Source organism: Nymphaea colorata, chromosome 2, assembly GCF_008831285.2.
Source record: "Nymphaea colorata isolate Beijing-Zhang1983 chromosome 2, ASM883128v2, whole genome shotgun sequence".
NCBI lineage: Eukaryota > Viridiplantae > Streptophyta > Magnoliopsida > Nymphaeales > Nymphaeaceae > Nymphaea > Nymphaea colorata.
In genome coordinates, this window is record NC_045139.1 from 5,498,956 (window position 1) to 5,516,014 (window position 17,059).

Genomic DNA, 17,059 nt, shown 5'->3' on the forward strand with positions numbered 1-17,059 from the left:
TATCATCACTAATCTTGAGATCTTTGTTGATGAAGTCTTGGATAATGTTTTTGAAAACAAAACAATCCTCAGTGTCATGATCAGGGGCTCAATGAAACTTACATAGTTTTTCTTTATTTCCTCCCGTCATTTTTGAAGGCTTAGATACTTTTGGCAAGATGATAGTTCCTTTGGTGAGGAAGTATTCCAGGATCTTCTCATGGGACTGAGTGGGAGGAGTGAACTTCTGATCACAACACCAACCTGGGTGCTTGATTTTCCTTTCATCGTCGCTTTTAAAAAACTGCATTTTCTTCTTGAAACCGACTTCTTTGTCCTACTTATAACGATTGTCATGCTCCTTTCTAATGCCAGCATTGACTATAAAGTGTGCATACAACTGTGTCTTTCCTCCTTTCTTTTCATCTTCTTTGTAGTTAGGGGCAATAATTCCATCAAAATCTCCTTCCTCAATTCCTTCTTCTATAGAGTTTGCTTGTTCAATCCACTCAACAAAAGTCATGATCAGAGCATTGCGGATGAGACTTTTCAAGGGCTGGGCAAGAGTTTTCTTGATGAGTGATAAGACTTGTGTCTCAGAAATGGGCTCCTTCATCTTGTTGCATTGAATTTTCTATTTTTGGATGAATTCATGAGTCTTTTCTCTCTGTTTTTGACGAAGGCTGCAAATAGTATTGAGGGTTGGAGCCATGAGAGCATTTTGTTCAAATCTTTCGACAAACATGTTAATCAATTTGTCAAATTCCTTCAGCTCGACTGGATTGACATTTTCTTTGTATTAATGTGCGGCAATGCCTTCAAGACTTCTTGAAAAATATCGGAACAAAGCTCTGTTATTTGTTCGAATTTTGTAGTTATCATTGAAAAAGGTTGAAAGATGAATGTGTGGGCAAGTGGTTCCATCATATCTGAAGAATTCTTTGGGCAAGCCTTTCACGTCTTCTTCCCCTTCAATGCCAAGGTAGTAGTCCTCACATGAGTATGAACATTTTTCCTTCCCCCTAAGCTCAAGATTGTTCATTCTTTTTTTCATTTCATAGAATCTGCGCTTACTCAGACTTTCATCATCACTTGATTTGACAAATTCTGGTTTGGTATTTTTCTTATGGCTCTTGACCTTCTTTATTTTTTCTGCAAAACTTCCACGGTTTGAGCTACTATTGGGGATGTACTTTTTGGTCATTTTGCCTCTTTTGTTAGGCTTTCTTTTTCTTTTGGGTTTCTTTTTCGAACTTCCAGTGGTGACAGAGATAGGTGAGCTGCTTTCCTCCATAATTTCTTTTCCCTTCTTGTTTCTTTTTGTTGTCTTTTTCTTATAGTGAGGAAGCAACTCGGGTTTTTCCTCCTTACTAGTTGTTGAATCTGAGCCCATATGACCTTCATCTCGATCTATAGAAGAAGATTTGTTATTTTTCTTCTTTCTTTTCTGCTTAGCAGCTTTTTCATGTTCTGGTTCTAGAGTAACCATCAAGGCCTTTTAATCGTCTTGATCCTTCATGAATCGTTCAATGAACAAACAGAACATATGGTAACCTTCTAGCTCCATTGCTGGGAGGCCAAGTGTTTTTGGCAGGAGTTCAGAAGATGACGCCTCATTCTAAGGAACTTGCTTAGTTTGCGATCTAGTTTCAACTATCTTGTTAGCTTCCAAGTATTCACCTTGACATAAGAGAATGGGAGTTATTAAGATGGCAAAATGAAGGTTCATATTGCATTAAAAGTTTCAAAGTTATATAACAAAAAAAAAAAAAACACTAACAAAGATGATGATGATTGAAGATGACATAAGGAGTGCAAAGTTTGACAACATAAACTTTTTAGGAAAAGATGGATGGTGGTCGGTTGGCATCCCACCACTCGGCATATTCTTTCTTTACCACTAGGCCTGCAAACCAAGTGTAAGATATCTGCGCCTTCCATTCTTGTCGGGCTACTGCAACCAATGCCACCCATTGAGGAGAACTGAGGTCGAATTTAGGAATTGCTCCAACTGGTGTATGCATGGAAACCATCTTCTGCCTTTGAGAGAACTGTCTTATGCATCTATCAGCACAATAATTAGTTATGAAATAGGGGCCCAAGAGTGTAGTACGCCCGTAAGGATGGTGAGTGTAACGAGGTGGACTCTTACGACGATCATAATAGTCCCAAATGATCTCATCTCCATCTAAGCGTTCGATCAGACGGCGATATGATTCTAAGATTGTCAATGCTCCAATAGTGTTTCTGAATAGACTGGCTTGAGGTCCCACATGCTTGAGGAACCATAATTGTAAAACATATGTGCATCCTTCTACGAAGTCAATATCTCCAATGGTGAAACGGGTGAACCTCGGTAGAGAAAGGCTGAGGCTGTCATTGCTACTGACAAGTGACGGATCCCACTATGCCCCCGTACCCGAAAAAGTTGAGCAATACGAACATCTAGGAGGTCGGTTCTAATGGTGAAAAGGGTCACTCCCACTGTGCAAAGCACCATACCATGTTTGATTCTTTTATTGGCTTTTCGAGGCAAAGTGGAAGGTTCAACAGAGGCTCCAAATTCTTCATATAAGTTTCTCAAGTTGATGCTTTGGTTCTCATGTTTTTCTACTAGAGGCCAAGTTTTTCATCCAGTAAAATGGGTTATAAGGTCATTTGCATTGACCTTGGCTGGGTTCATAAGGAATTGTTTTTCCAATGGATCATTTGGGTCACAAGTTGGGGTAGGGAGGCCTAATATTTCGGCAAATTCATCTAGTAATATTGTCATTTTTCCCCATGAAAACCAAAAAGAGGAGGTCGTTGGGTTTCAACGCTCAATTATTGCATGTACCAAATTTCCATCAACTGACTGCATTCCTCCGGCTGCCACTGTCTGTAGCCCACATTCTTCAAAGTAAGAAGGAAACATCCGAGAGAAGGTGGGATGTCAAGACCAATCACATTCGGGAGCCAAAGGTTTAGACTCAAGAGAGATGTAAGTAGACCGTTTGGGTTCTTCCCCAAAGAGGATGTGATCATAAGGAAAGGTGATGCCACGTTGAAAAGAATACATCTTGAATGATGATTCTAAAGGATAAAGATTGAATTAGTGAAAAGATTGACTAGGTAGACCAAGACAACATGAAGTAGAGGTATGCAATGAGGTTGTAAAATATCACGCAAGATTTTTTGCACATCTATATGTCATTTGAAATAATTTTCATAGAAAGTGGGTATAGCTACTTAATTGAGATAATTTTGTGTCACGATAATCCAATGTCAAATTATGCTTATATACTTTAGCCAAAAGGCTTAGTACTAGCATAGATTTTTCCTTAGGCAACTAAGGGTAAGGTTCATTAACTTCTTGATCGCTCATCGATATACCATAAATTACTACTCATGGTACTAACGAGGGGGCTTTCGTGCCAAGGTGTGGTCTAGTTGTAAGGCTTAGTCTTGTGCTATCACCAAAGACCAAACCCAACAACTTGATGACCAGGATAAAATAAGTATGAGAAATTTTGAAATATGAGAAATCATATAAAATGAGTTGTCTCTAATGCAATGTTGCCTAAGATGATGATTGAAATAAATAGAAGAACAAACATTGTTTTTAAACAACTCTAAAATTGAGGAGGGTTGTATTTGATACTAGATCTAAGTGAACATGATTGATCCTCCTCAATTAGTCTTATGTGCAAGAAAGCAAACATAATCACCAAGCAATGTAATGAAATGTCAATGGGGTCAAGGTCAAAATAGGGGACATGCTTTATCATTGGCAATATATGAGATGTTCAAGTTAGTGAAAGCACATCAATTATAACCATAGCCAAACGATGACGGGTCCCATCACGGTCACCATCTGTTTGTATCCTCAAAATTTTGGTTGGTTTTGGAGTGCTCTAGAAAAATGAGGTTCTGTTTTGAAATAGGAAAGAAATGGACTCGCCCGTCGGTACGAGGATCGACCGTTCCCAGCACCTTTACCAGAGGTAATCAATCCAAGGGCTATGTTCATCATTAATGCATTTCGTTTTAACTTAAATGTCTTTTTTATTCTATATGCAGTATAGAAAATATTGAAAGTTCGATGTTTCAAACTTTTGAAAAGATTCTTGAAGAGTTGCTTGAAAATGTGAAATGTTTTGGAGAAAAAGTAGAATCAGTAAATATCATTTGAAAAACTTGTGAAACCATTTTGAAATTACTTTAATGTTCTCTTAAGGCTTTAAGTAGGTTTGAGATTTTACTCTAATTCGGTTACCACTTAATTAGAGCTTTATCTCATCTTGCTTAAGTTCTTTTGCAGAGGTTATTGTGATCACAAGTGAAATAAAGTGAGTAAGAATGAATGAATGCATTGATCCTATAAAATTGAAAAGAAAAATCATTCATTCTTACCATAACATTCATCTAAGATTTTTATTTTTGTAATTATTGTATATAAGAAGAAAAAGTTTTTTTGAAAGGGGACTGTGAAAGTGAGTGAGAATGAATGAATGCATTGATCCTATAAAATTGAAAAGAAAAATCATTCATTCCTACCATAACATTCATCTAAGATTTTTATTTTTGTAATTATTGTATATAAGAAGAAAAAGTTTTTTTGAAAGGGGATTGTGATTGTAGACCATCAAGCATTATTCCAATATTGGGTCATTATTAAGAATGATGTTGGGAATTGATTATTGGGTTCGATTTCAAACATTTTTGTCTCAAATATTTTTTTATCTAGATTTCTGGATTTTTTTTTATCTAATCTAAACCTGTGGACGATTTTTTGAATCCATTTTCCTATTTTGGGCTCGATTTTGATTCTCGAGTCTAATTATGAATATTTAACCTTCTTTTTGGATCTAGGGCAGGATTTTGGATCTGGATATTGGATTTAGGTCTAAATCTATGGTTCTGATTTGGATCAAAACTTTGAATTTGGATCTGAATTTAGATATAAGGCTTAGTTTTAGATTTAGAGCTCAGTTTTATATCCAGATTGGGATCTAGGGATCTATTTTTTATCTAAAGTTGGGATTTGGATGCAGATCTGATCTAAGGCTTGGTTTTGGATCTTGACTTGGGATTTTGGATTGAGTATAGATCCAGATTTGACATGAATTATCAGCATAGATTGAGGTACGGCTTGGGTTGGAAGTTAAGATTTAAATTCGTATGAGTTCCAAAATATATTCCATAACCAAATTAGAAGGTAATTGGACCAGAACTGTGATAAATTGAAGTATTTGAGACCCAAAATTGTTGAAAATAATTGTGAAAATGCTAGATATATCTGAAACTTGAAAATTTGGGGGTAATTATAAGGTTCAGTCAATTTATTTACGATCCTATGCAATCTCATTGGAGAGCTGTCAAAGGAATATTAAGATTCTTAAAAGCTACAATTCATTATGGTTTAATTTTCAAAGTTCAAACCATTATCACAAATAATGTCTTGGAGTTTTAAATGGTGAGACTTTTTCCAGGTATAATACGTGAGCTTTAGAAAAAAAATACGGTTAATTTTTAAAAACTAAAAGTAGGGAAAATAAAATAAGTTTGAAACAAATAACACAAACATCACAAGATAAATAGATTTGCAACAAATGAAAGATAAAAAATTAAAAGAAAAACTGTTTGGCATAAAAAAACTAAAAAAATAAAAAAAGTGAAAAAGAAGTGAAAAAAACGCGTTCAAAATGAGTTCTTTTCTGTTTTTAACATTTTTTTCAAAAAAGTGTTTTTTAAAGTTTTAAACGTCCATTTAATTTACCACTTTTTTTTTCATTTTTTTTAATGAGTTTTCTGTGATTATCTTCAAGTTAGTCACAAATTACGTTTTGAAGTTTTAAGCGGCGAAGTTTTTCTCGGTACAATACGGCGAGCTTGAAAAAGAAAATATGAAAAATTATGAATTTTTATTTTAAATTTTAGAAAAACTAAAAATAAGAAAAATTAAAATAAGTGAGACAAGTAGATTTGCAACAAATAAAAAATTGAAGTATTTTAAATTTTAGAAAAACTAAAAATAAGAAAAATTAAAATAAGTGAGACAAGTAGATTTGCAACAAATAAAAAATTGAAGCTAGCACATTGAAGTGGATGTTCATTTTGTTAGGGACAAAGGGGCTCAAGGCACTAAGCTCTCATGATTATCATGTTAATTAAAACAAGCTTAACATAGGAGCGTCCCTATGGGTCCAGCACCGAAGGGTGTGGTACCTCTTTCTCAGACAGAGAGAAAGTTGTGTGCACCATGCACACTTTAGGCAGCAAAGGATGTAAGGACATTTTAGTCATTTGTTTAAAAGAAACATCCTTTGCAATTTTTTTATTTTTATTTTTTTTGTCTTGACAAAAAGTTTTTGTATGTAAACTAAGAGTATTTTAGTCATTAATATAATTGCGCACGAAAATTCGTGCACTTTTTTGTGTGCAAACTAAGAGTATTTTAGTCATTAATATAATTGTGCACGAAAATTCGTGCACCAATATGGTGCATGTAACCAGGTTTGCTATTTGAGGCCTTCCTTCTACAGTAAAACTAAGAAAGGCCTTCTAGAGTAAAACTAAGAATTTTTTGTTGAGGGCCGAATTATATTTTCAAAATTTTGATAGGATTTAGTAATTCTGTAATGTAGTAACTCAGGGGAACTGGTCTGAGCTTCAAAACACATTTAATCGATTTTCCAAGTGGAAATTCAAAAAGAAAATAGTAATTGGAAAAAAAGAAAAACAAAGGAAAAGGAACTGCGTCTCTGCCAATTGATGGAAGAGATGAAAAGGAACTTCGCTCTTTCTCAACTTTTCATTTTTTTCTTTTAGTGGCCATGATTGTTCAATGTTCAGCAGTCAAGTCAAGCAAATTTTTACTTTCACGCGCAAGAAAAGAAAAAAAAAATGGAACATCGTGGCCACATACATACCTTATCTCCATGATGAGGGCAAGTGCGGATTCCTTACACATTGAATTATTAAGAAACAACAAAATTCAAAAGGTACTATGGGAAAGGGCATTGACGAAGGAGCAACGATGGTTTCTTTTTCTCTATACTGTCGACAAAGACTGGCCTATGGCTCACCTTCTTCAACTTGAACATTATTAAGCTGGGGCTTCTTATAAATAACATTTTCTATTTGATTACTCTTTTAAGTTTTAAGGATACACTGCCCTGAAAAACAGCAACACAAGAAAATTGATTTCCGACTCGAAAATAGAACAGAGGATTCCTTCACCATGAAGGACTTTTAATCTCTAGCATCTTTGGGAGAAAGTTAGAAAGCACCGTATAAGCATTGATCAATTCGAAGACAAAGCATTTTGCTTACTAAAGTTGAGATGCATTAAATAGTCTGTAGGTGATGAGTTTTTTATTTTATTTAATATTTTAAAAATTTAAGTTACCCTTTTCATAAGTAGCTTTAATAGAGTTACGTACTCGTTTAAAATTCTTTTCTTCAGATATTTTTTCAAATGTTATTTTCCGTAAAATGTCAATTTTATAATAAAAGATAGAACCTCAGTTTTGTAACCGCTTAAAATTGCTTTTAGATGGTCATTTTCATGATTTGCTATATTCTCAAAACGAAAACAAAACGGAATTTGCATTTTTATGACATAGAGTCTGAAGACATAAAATGGTCCCTCCTGATCCTTTTTCTGGATTTGGATTATAATGTTTGGCGAAACCAAGAGACCGAAGCAATTGAATAAAATTTGCCACGGCCATCATCATATGCTGGTCCCATTTATGTTGCCTCATTTAATTTTTTGCATTTATTAAGAAAAAAAACATCACCCTTTCACTTTCAGCCGAAGATCATAAGCTATGTCACCTGGGTGCGGGTAAGGGTGTCAGTGCGGATGCGGGTGCTGGAGCGGCACATCCCAAAAAATTTAGGTGTGGCGATGCGGTGAAGGTATTTTATTATTATTATTATTATTAATTTAGGTGTGCACCCGACTCGATGGGACTGGGGTGCGGCTGTAAAATAGAAGAGTCCGGGTGACTTAGATCAGAAGGCTCATTTAAACGTGGCTTCTCCAGTACATGAACACTTGTTGAACGATTGGTGTCCCTTGTTCCACGTGAATTACTTGTGAAGGTGAACAATAATAATAAAGAAAAAATTTCTCTTTTTTTTTTAATTTGAATAGATTCAGATGGCATGAGATTTTGATTCTCTAGTGTCAATAGTTTAATCTTAAGGGTCGGCTTTGGACAACCCATGGCATGATGTATCTTCTTCAGTTACACACGGGATGTTCAATTACTCCATAGACAGAACACCGCCAGAGTCTTGCCCCTTAGTTCTCGTTCAGTTGGTGGAAGAGAAAAAACCAGGTTTAATTCCTAACCACAATTATGGATGTTCGATAAGTCGAGCCAACTCTTGTTCACTCTTGACCTCTCTTAGTTAAACTCGGATCGAGCTCAACTCATCTAATCAACAAGTCATGTTCGGGTTAAAGTTAAGTAAATGAGTAGAGTTCGAGCTTGGCAAGCTCCCCCTTGCTAGCAAGTTCCAAGTCTCAAATTCTAATCTGGTTGTTTCTACTCATGTTCAAATTGATTTTTTTTTTTTAAATAATGGCTCGCGAAGCTATTGGTGTATGGATCTTGATCCATACTGGACACTCATACGCAATACCGCGGATTCAACTTGATCCATACTGAAAATTTTTTCATATGTAAGCGCATATATGTCATTTTGTACAAATGCGGGTTTACCATAATCCTTATGTTTAGAGGATGGCCGCCGCTTGTGTGTCTGTCTATGTGTTCATCTGAGAGAGAGAATACAAGAGATCTGTCCGACCGTGGACGTAGAAGATTATTGCTCCGAACTACGTAAATCATTGTCTTCTTCCTTGTTGCTTCTAACCCTCTCTTGAGAGTGCGAGAGGAGAGTTTATTGTGTATTGTTACTAACAAATGGTATCATAGCTCGATTCGTTCGCGGTAGGAACAATGGCGTTGGAAGAAGGAAAGGTCAGAATCGAGAAGTTCGACAGTAAAGACTTCGGATTCTGGAAGATGCAGATCGATGGCTACTTGTATAAGAAAAAACTACTTGAACCGCTCATGGGAGCGAAACCCGCAACAATGGCTGATGCAGATTGGCAGTTGCTAGATAGACAAGCCCTTGGAGTCATCCGGTTGACGCTGGCTAAAAACATCGCCTTCAACATTGTTAACGAGAAGACGGCAGCAAGTTTGATGATGACGCTAACAGATATGTACGAAAAACCCTCTGCTTCGAATAAGGTATATCTGATGCGTCGATTATTTAATTTGAAAATGGCTGAAGGTGCCTCTGTTACGGATCACATAAATGAGTTCAATGTTATTACTTCTCAATTATGTTCTGTGGATATTAAGTTTGATGATGAGGTTCAAGCCCTAATTTTACTGTCATCTCTACCGGAGAGTTGGAGTGCCACTGTGACCACCGTGAGTAGTTCATCGGGGTCAAGCAAATTAAAGTTCAGTGGTATTCAAGATTTAATACTTAGTGGGGACATTCGCAAAAGAGAGGCAGGAGAACCTTTCGGTTCTGCCTTAAATGTTCAAAATAGGGACAGAATTAATCAACGGTACCAAGAGCGTGGAAGGTTCAAATCTAAGGGAAGAAGTCAATCCAAACCTCGAAGTGATGGCTGTTGGAGCTGTGGTAAGCCAGGACACCGGAAAAGATATTGCAGGTTGTTAAAGAAGAACCCAAATTGTGAAGATGATTCAGCAAATGCAGCAACAGAAGATATAGCTGATGCACTTGCCTTGAGTGTACACAGCTCCATAGAGTCTTGGATTTTAGACTCTGGTGCATTTTTTCATTCAATGTATTCTAATGAAAGTATGCACAACTATGTTGCAGAAAAATTCCGCAGAGTATACCTTGCAGATGATGAACTTCTGGATATTGTAGGAAAATGTGAGGTTCACATAAAAATGTAGAATGGACATGTATGGAAATTAAAAGATGTCAAACATGTCCCAGGGTTGAAGAGGAATCTCATTTCGGTCGGGCAGTTAGATGACGAAGGCTATGTTACTACCTTTGTTGGCGGATCTTGAAAGATAACCAAATGTGCTATGGTTATAGCACGAAGTCACAAACATGGCACTTTGTACATGACTGCAGATGTGAAAGACACAGTGGTTGTGGCAAAATGTAAGAATAAATCATTGTTGTGGCATTATAGGCTTGGGCATATGAGTGAGAAGGAAATGAAGATCATGACAACAAATAACAAGTTGCATGACTTAAAATCGGATTCGGATCGGATTCGGATTGTAAAATCAGATTCGGATATGACTTTGTTTTATCCGAATTCGAATCCAAATACGAATCCAAATATATGAATATCCGAAAAAACGGATATGGTTGAAGATGTATCCGATCCGAATCTGATGCGTTGACATCCCTAAATGCTGCGAACTGGAGGGTCCTAAAGACTTGGGCTTTTTTTTCAAAGAAATCAAACGTGAGTGGGTCCGGTAATGGATCTGAATTTTCATTGCGCGTGAAGAAAAATCAAGGAAGATGCTCTTTCTTTCCAAACGCGAGGAAAATATTTGTCTGATTTTTTCAAAGAAATCAAACGTGGGTGTGTCCGGCAATGTATGGTTACATGCAATAGTCTTTTTTTTTTTTTTTTGTCTTGTCGGTATCTTCTTTCCCTTTACCCCTTTTCAACTCTACTCAATTTCAAACCAAAAAAAATATTGACTTTCTAAAAAAATTTAAAAATTTTAAAAAATGTGAAAAACACAGGAAAACCACGTTTTTTGTTTTTCTATCTTTTTGCCGTTTTATTCAGCGGGCTTACTTTTCATGTTTTATCACTGTTTTTTCTAAAAAAAAAAAGAAGAAAGAAAAAGTCGGTGAGTTTCTCATCAGTCATGAAAATGTTTGCAACTACTACGTTGTTTGATTAGTGCAACATGGGGAGCCACGGTAGCACGAACGGCATAGTTGAATAGTTGAGGCTATAAATATTATTCGCTTGAATCGGCCGCTTGCTTTTAAGTCTTCGCTATGTCAATTTGATCAAGTCCACCTGTTTTAAAAAAAAAATTGTTTTTAATAAGTTTTTTATACTGTTTATCTAGTGTTCAAAAAGAATATAATTTTTTATATTTTATGCTGATTCACAAAGAAGTCGTTGAAATCAACGCATCGGCCTACCTCCCGGCAATCCATTATTAGAAATATAATTTTTTTATATTTCCTGTTGATGCTTTGCATCAACTGCTTTTTCTTGTAGATATAATTTTTTTGGCAATAAAGGTGGGGAGCCTACCTCCCAGCAATCCATTATTGGAAATGGACGCATCGGCCGTGACATGGAAGTTTAGGCTCATCTACTCGTTTCAAAAGCCGATTTTGACAACGTCGCCATCCGACCATGATGGCTATTTTGAGTCAATGGACGTTCAACATGTACAGCTAGCTAGCCATCGTGGAAAAATCAGCTTTTGAAACGAGTGGATGAGGTTACTAAGCAACTTCCATGTGCTGGTCGATCCAGTGACTTAAATGATTTGGTTGTGGATCATCACAAAATATGAAAATTATATTCTTTTGAGAAATAAACAAACAATCTATATAAGATAATAAAAAACAATTAACTTCTTTTAAAAACGGATGGACTAGATCAAGTTGCTAAACTGCTTGTTTCCAACTTCTAATTTTTATTTGTTTCTCATCTATTTATTTTTTTTAAATTGCCTACCATTTGTCTTATTTTCCCTTAATTTTTAAATTTTACTCAAAAAATTTTAAAATTTACGGTCGAAACCAGTTCGTGATATCTAGGGGAAAATGAAGTTCAATTGACAACTTTGATTTGGGATTGAATAGAGTTGAAAGTGGTAAAGGGAAACAATAAAGAGTCTCATTGGTGTAATCATCAGACGTGCCCCTCAATTTGGAAATATGAAGAAATGTATTCCAAAGCAGTTAAGACTGGAGCCTTCTACCACTTGAAAAAAGAAAAGGACAAATTTTCTAGACGAGAATCTATACATAAATTGAAGACCTTGAATTTCTGTTCATGCATGTTCTGAAATTGGACAGGCATGGCTACCACCGGTCGGTCACCTCAGCTGCTTGTCTTTCTTTTGTGTTTCTCCTCCTCCACCCTGATTGTGGTTCTTGGCCAAAGGGAGGTGCCCTCAGCGCTTGTTTCTCTGAGCAACGTGACTGATCAATTCGCATTGCTGTCTTTCAAACTCTTCATCACTAAAGACCCTTACAATGTGTTATCGAATTGGAATTCCAACATCTCCTTCTGCAACTGGAATGGAGTTTCATGCAGTCGTGGCTCACAAAGGGTCGTTGCGCTGACCCTCTCGGGAAAGGCACTTGAAGGTACCCTCTCCCCATCCATCAGTAATCTCTCCTTCTTGAAGGTTTTTGATCTCACGAACAATAGCTTCCATGGTCATCTTCCCATTGATTTTAGTTGCCTCCCTCAGTTAGAGTTTCTTTACGTAAGCTACAACAATTTTGGAGGGTTGATCCCACAAACGCTGAGCCATTGTCCTCGTCTCCAAGCACTTTCGGCAATGAACAATGAATTCTATGGAAGCATTCCGGAGTTCTTAGGCGGTCTGCCGGAACTCAAGTTCCTAAATCTTTATGGTAACAGGCTCACGGGAACCATTCCAGTCACTTTTGCCAACCTCTCAAAACTGGACACAGTTGATGTTAGTCTAAATCATCTACACGGGAACATTCCTTCCGAGTTGGGAAGAATAACCCGCTTGCGATGGTTTGGTGTGGAAGTGAACAATCTCACTGGTACACTGCCTGAGAGCTTGTTTAACATATCCACTCTTCAGGCATTGAGTGTCATGACCAATCAACTAACAGGACATCTCCCTAAAGATGTTGGCCGCTTCCTGCCCAATCTCCAAGTACTTGCAATCAGTGACAACAATTTAGATGGCCCTTTCCGACCTTCTTTTTCGAATGCTACCAGTGTCCAGGTTATCAGTGCCGGACACAATAAATTCAGTGGTCCCATACCAATAGAATTAGGTAGCTTGACACAACTCAGGCGCCTGTACCTCGAAAGCAATATGTTGACCAATGTCCCTGGCAACCGTGAGCTCTCCATTCTCACATCCCTCACCAACTGTCGACTGCTAGAGGACGTTGATCTATCACAAAACCTTTTGAACGGCATTCTTCCGGCCTCTGTTGGAAACCTGACAACCACCTTGTGGAGTCTTTGGATTGACTCTAATCTGATTGAAGGTACTATCCCATTGGCCTTAGCCAACTTGACCAAGTTAGTTTCCTTACATTTGAGCACCAACAAAATAAATGGTCTCATTCCACCAAATATAGGACAGATGCACAGCTTACAAGTGTTGCTTCTTGACAACAATGCATTAGAAGGCCCAATCCCACTATCAATCTACCAGTTGGTCCACCTGTATTCATTTGATATTGGACACAACATGCTAATTGGGTCAATTTCAAGCTCTATAAACAATCTCACTAATTTGCAAAGGCTGTATCTAAGCTCAAACAATTTGTCCTCAACACTACCACCTGGTCTTTTTGAGTTGAAGGGCTTGTGGCAGCTAGAGTTGCAGGACAACTCTTTCACTGGTCACCTGCCTTTGGATCTCGGGAATTTTGCCATGATGATCAACATGGATATATCTGCAAACAAGCTGAGTGGAGAGTTGCCTGCATCATTATCAAAGCTCCAAATGGTAGAGCATTTGAATCTCTCTTGGAACACATTTGATGGTCACATTCCTCAACAACTTGATCACATGGTAAACATTAAAGCGATTGACTTTTCCCACAACAAGCTTTCCGGTGAGATACCAAAATCATTGGAGAAACTTCAACACATCCAGGTCTTGAACTTGTCCTTCAATCTGTTGGAAGGAGAGATCCCAAGTGATGGAATGTTTGCAAACCTTTCTGCCGAGTCGTTCCTAGGGAACTATGCACTATGTGGACCTCCTAAATTCCTTGTCCCATTGTGCTTAGACAAAACAAAGAGACAAAGTAAGAGCAATGTGGCAGTCATTGCCGCTTGCGCAATTGGAGGCTCAGCACTTTTGGTCATTGTTTGCACTCTCATTGGTATCTCATGCTATAGAAAGAGGGGGTTGTCGAAGCGTCCTGACGACATTGAAAGATTACGAGGAATTACACTCCCAGTGATTTCTTACAAAGAGCTATTGCATGCAACGAGAAATTTCAGTGATGCAAACCTTCTTGGGAGTGGAAGCTTTGGCTCAGTGTACAAAGGAATTCTAGCAGATGGAGCGATGGTGGCTGTTAAGATCCTTAACTTGTCATTTGAAGGAGCATCTAAAAGTTTTGATATCGAGTGCACAGTCATGCGCCAAATCAGGCACCGAAACCTCGTTAAAGTCTATACGTCCTGTTCTAGTACAGATTTCAAGGCTTTAGTTCTCCAATACATGCCCCTTGGCAGCCTGGAAGTCTGCCTACATTCGGGTGGCCATCACTTGAACCTCTTTCGGAGATTGGATATCATGATTGATGTGGCTTGTGCACTAGAATATCTTCACCATGGTTACTCCGAGACTATAGTTCATTGTGATCTAAAACCAAGTAATGTGCTTCTAGATGAGAACATGACAGCTTACGTCTCTGATTTTGGCATTGCAAAGATTCTAGTTGGTCTGAATTCTTCTACTCTTACAGCCGCTCTCGGAACCACCGGATACATTGCACCAGGTATGTACTATCTCTTATTTTTTGTCTTTATATAAATTTTGTGTCTCTCAAAATGTGAGTATAATTGCCTGAATCGTTTCTTGAGTCAACCTGGCCTGGCTTTGAGTTCTTATATGTGTGTGTGCATGTGTGAACATACTCTCTTTCTCTTCAATAGTGCTGTGACAAAGAAAGTGGAAGAGAAAGTGGGATCCGGTTGGAGGGGCCGGAGAGGTGATGAGGTGAGATGAAGTGAGACAAAAGAGAGAGTGGATGGGCTTTTCAGTCCTAATGGACTCTCTCTCTCTCTCTCTCTCTCTCTCTCTCTCTCTATATATATATATATATATATATATATATATATTCATTCATTTTGAAATCAGCTGACTAAGCTTTTTTTTTATTTTGTATTGTTTAAAACATTGCAAAAAAAAATGCATTGATGATAGTCAATGTTTTGGCAACCGTATTGATCATTGAGACTGTTTTTTGGGTCACAAAATAAGAGAAAGAGTAACATAGGTAGCCAACTGATTTCAATTTTATATAAATAAATATATATATATATGTATAATTTGGTCCTCACTTATGTGGTTTTACTAATTATACTTTCCTGTGGTTTGCAATATAACATCAATATATATATACTAATTGATGTGAAAACACCCATGATCCATCTAATCATCATGATTTGGTAGTTCACACATAAAGACATGCACAAGTGGTTCCTAACTCAACAATGCAAAGGTCATTGGTAAACTATTTTTCATGGACAATGCATTCGATGTTTTGCATTGTTTTGTGCTCATGTACACATTTGTTGTTTGCATGTCCTCAACAAACAAGAATCTACAATTGATCATTTTCTTTTAACAGAAGTTATAAATTTTTTCCTTTCTTGTATAAAGGAATCCTAATCGTAAATACCTTTCTACCTAATGGCTTAAGACTGGCAAGAACCGGGTCTAGGCCAGGCTGATGTCCGAAATCTGAGCCCAGGCCCGGCACGATTACATAAAAAATATTTTTTAAATATAAAAATATTTTTTTTTATTACAAAATATACTTTAGATAACAATATTTATTATTAATAAAATAAAGTTAATATCTAAAAGTTATCCGGTCTGGCTGACCTAGGTCGGCCCGATACATTAACAGGTGGGATTAGACCCGGGCCCGATAACCACGTCTAGTTCTAAGACATAATCTTGTATTCTTTTTTAGATGTATATATGAGAATACAACAAGAGAAAGGCAGGATTGGTTCAATTGATCTTAAGTCCATTAATTTCCAGACCTCTTGCCCAAAACCAATTATCCATTAATTTCCAGACCTCTTGCCCAAAACCAATTAGTGCAATTGTGTCATAGATGAGAATTAGCCAATTATATTGTGCTTGCTAATCATGTCTAATATTGTTGAGTGGTTGAATTAGAATTTGGGATGGCCGGAAAGGTGTCAGCCAAAGCCGATGTCTACAGCTACGGAATTCTCCTCCTTGAGATGTTTACAGGAAGAAAGCCTACTGATGAACAGTTCGATGGGGATTTTAGTTTGAGGCAATGGGTGGCTGAAGCATTTCCTGTTGCAATTTCAGATGTCATTGACAGCCATCTTTTGAATGAAAGCAATACTACTCCAACTGAAAGATCAGCTACCTTGAATGAGCTGCTAGTGATGATCATACAGATAGGCTTGTCATGCTCAAGAGTGTCTCCAAATGAGAGAGTGGACATGAAGGAAGTGGTTGTAGGGCTGAGAAGGATACGACAGAAGACAAGAATGATAGAAGGATAATTCAAATATATCCATAGATACAATGAGATTTAATTCCAGGGCGTGACCAGCCATCTGCTAAACTAGTTGAAGGTGGAAATGTAGTTTGATTGCTTTGATTGAGAACTGTCACTTGCATTGCTCAATTACAGTTACGTACAGGATTTAATAAAGATATGCTTAATATGCTTGTGTGTTCTATTCCTAAGGCATTTGAGTGACCAATCTTGTAGAACAACTCGGACATTTCCAGTGCAAGTTATATGAAAGAGGCTTGGAACTTTGTCCATTATTGCAGTTTGTGCCTTGTTCTAAGGATGCCTCAATCGCCATAGTTCACATAAATCCTTTCAATTTTCTAAAATTTTGATGTACTATATCCTCAGCACAATTTCTCAAACCTGCCAAAAAAATGCACAACAAGAAGAATGAACAAAAATACAATTTCAGTAAGTCATGGACTGAAGTCCAATTTTATCAAAAGAAAAGCCCTTGAATGAGGAGGATGAGATGTGCGCATCATTGTGTTATTGGAGCATGCTTTATGTAATGGCCCTGTAACAAAGGACCAAAATGACGCTATTTCCAAGCAAAAGT

General features: G+C 37.2%; 1 protein-coding gene across 1 annotated transcript in view; it reads left to right on the plus strand.

Annotated features, from left to right (window-relative positions):
- Window positions 1-16,553, plus strand: part of LOC116246882 (probable LRR receptor-like serine/threonine-protein kinase At3g47570) — a 76,109-nt gene extending 59,556 nt beyond the window's left edge. The window contains exon 2 of the mRNA XM_050076044.1: window positions 16,122-16,553. Coding sequence (XP_049932001.1) covers window positions 16,122-16,483 — 362 coding nt within the window. The 3' untranslated portion in view covers window positions 16,484-16,553. The remainder of the gene's footprint in view (window positions 1-16,121) is intronic.
- The last annotated feature ends 506 nt before the right edge of the window (window positions 16,554-17,059 follow it).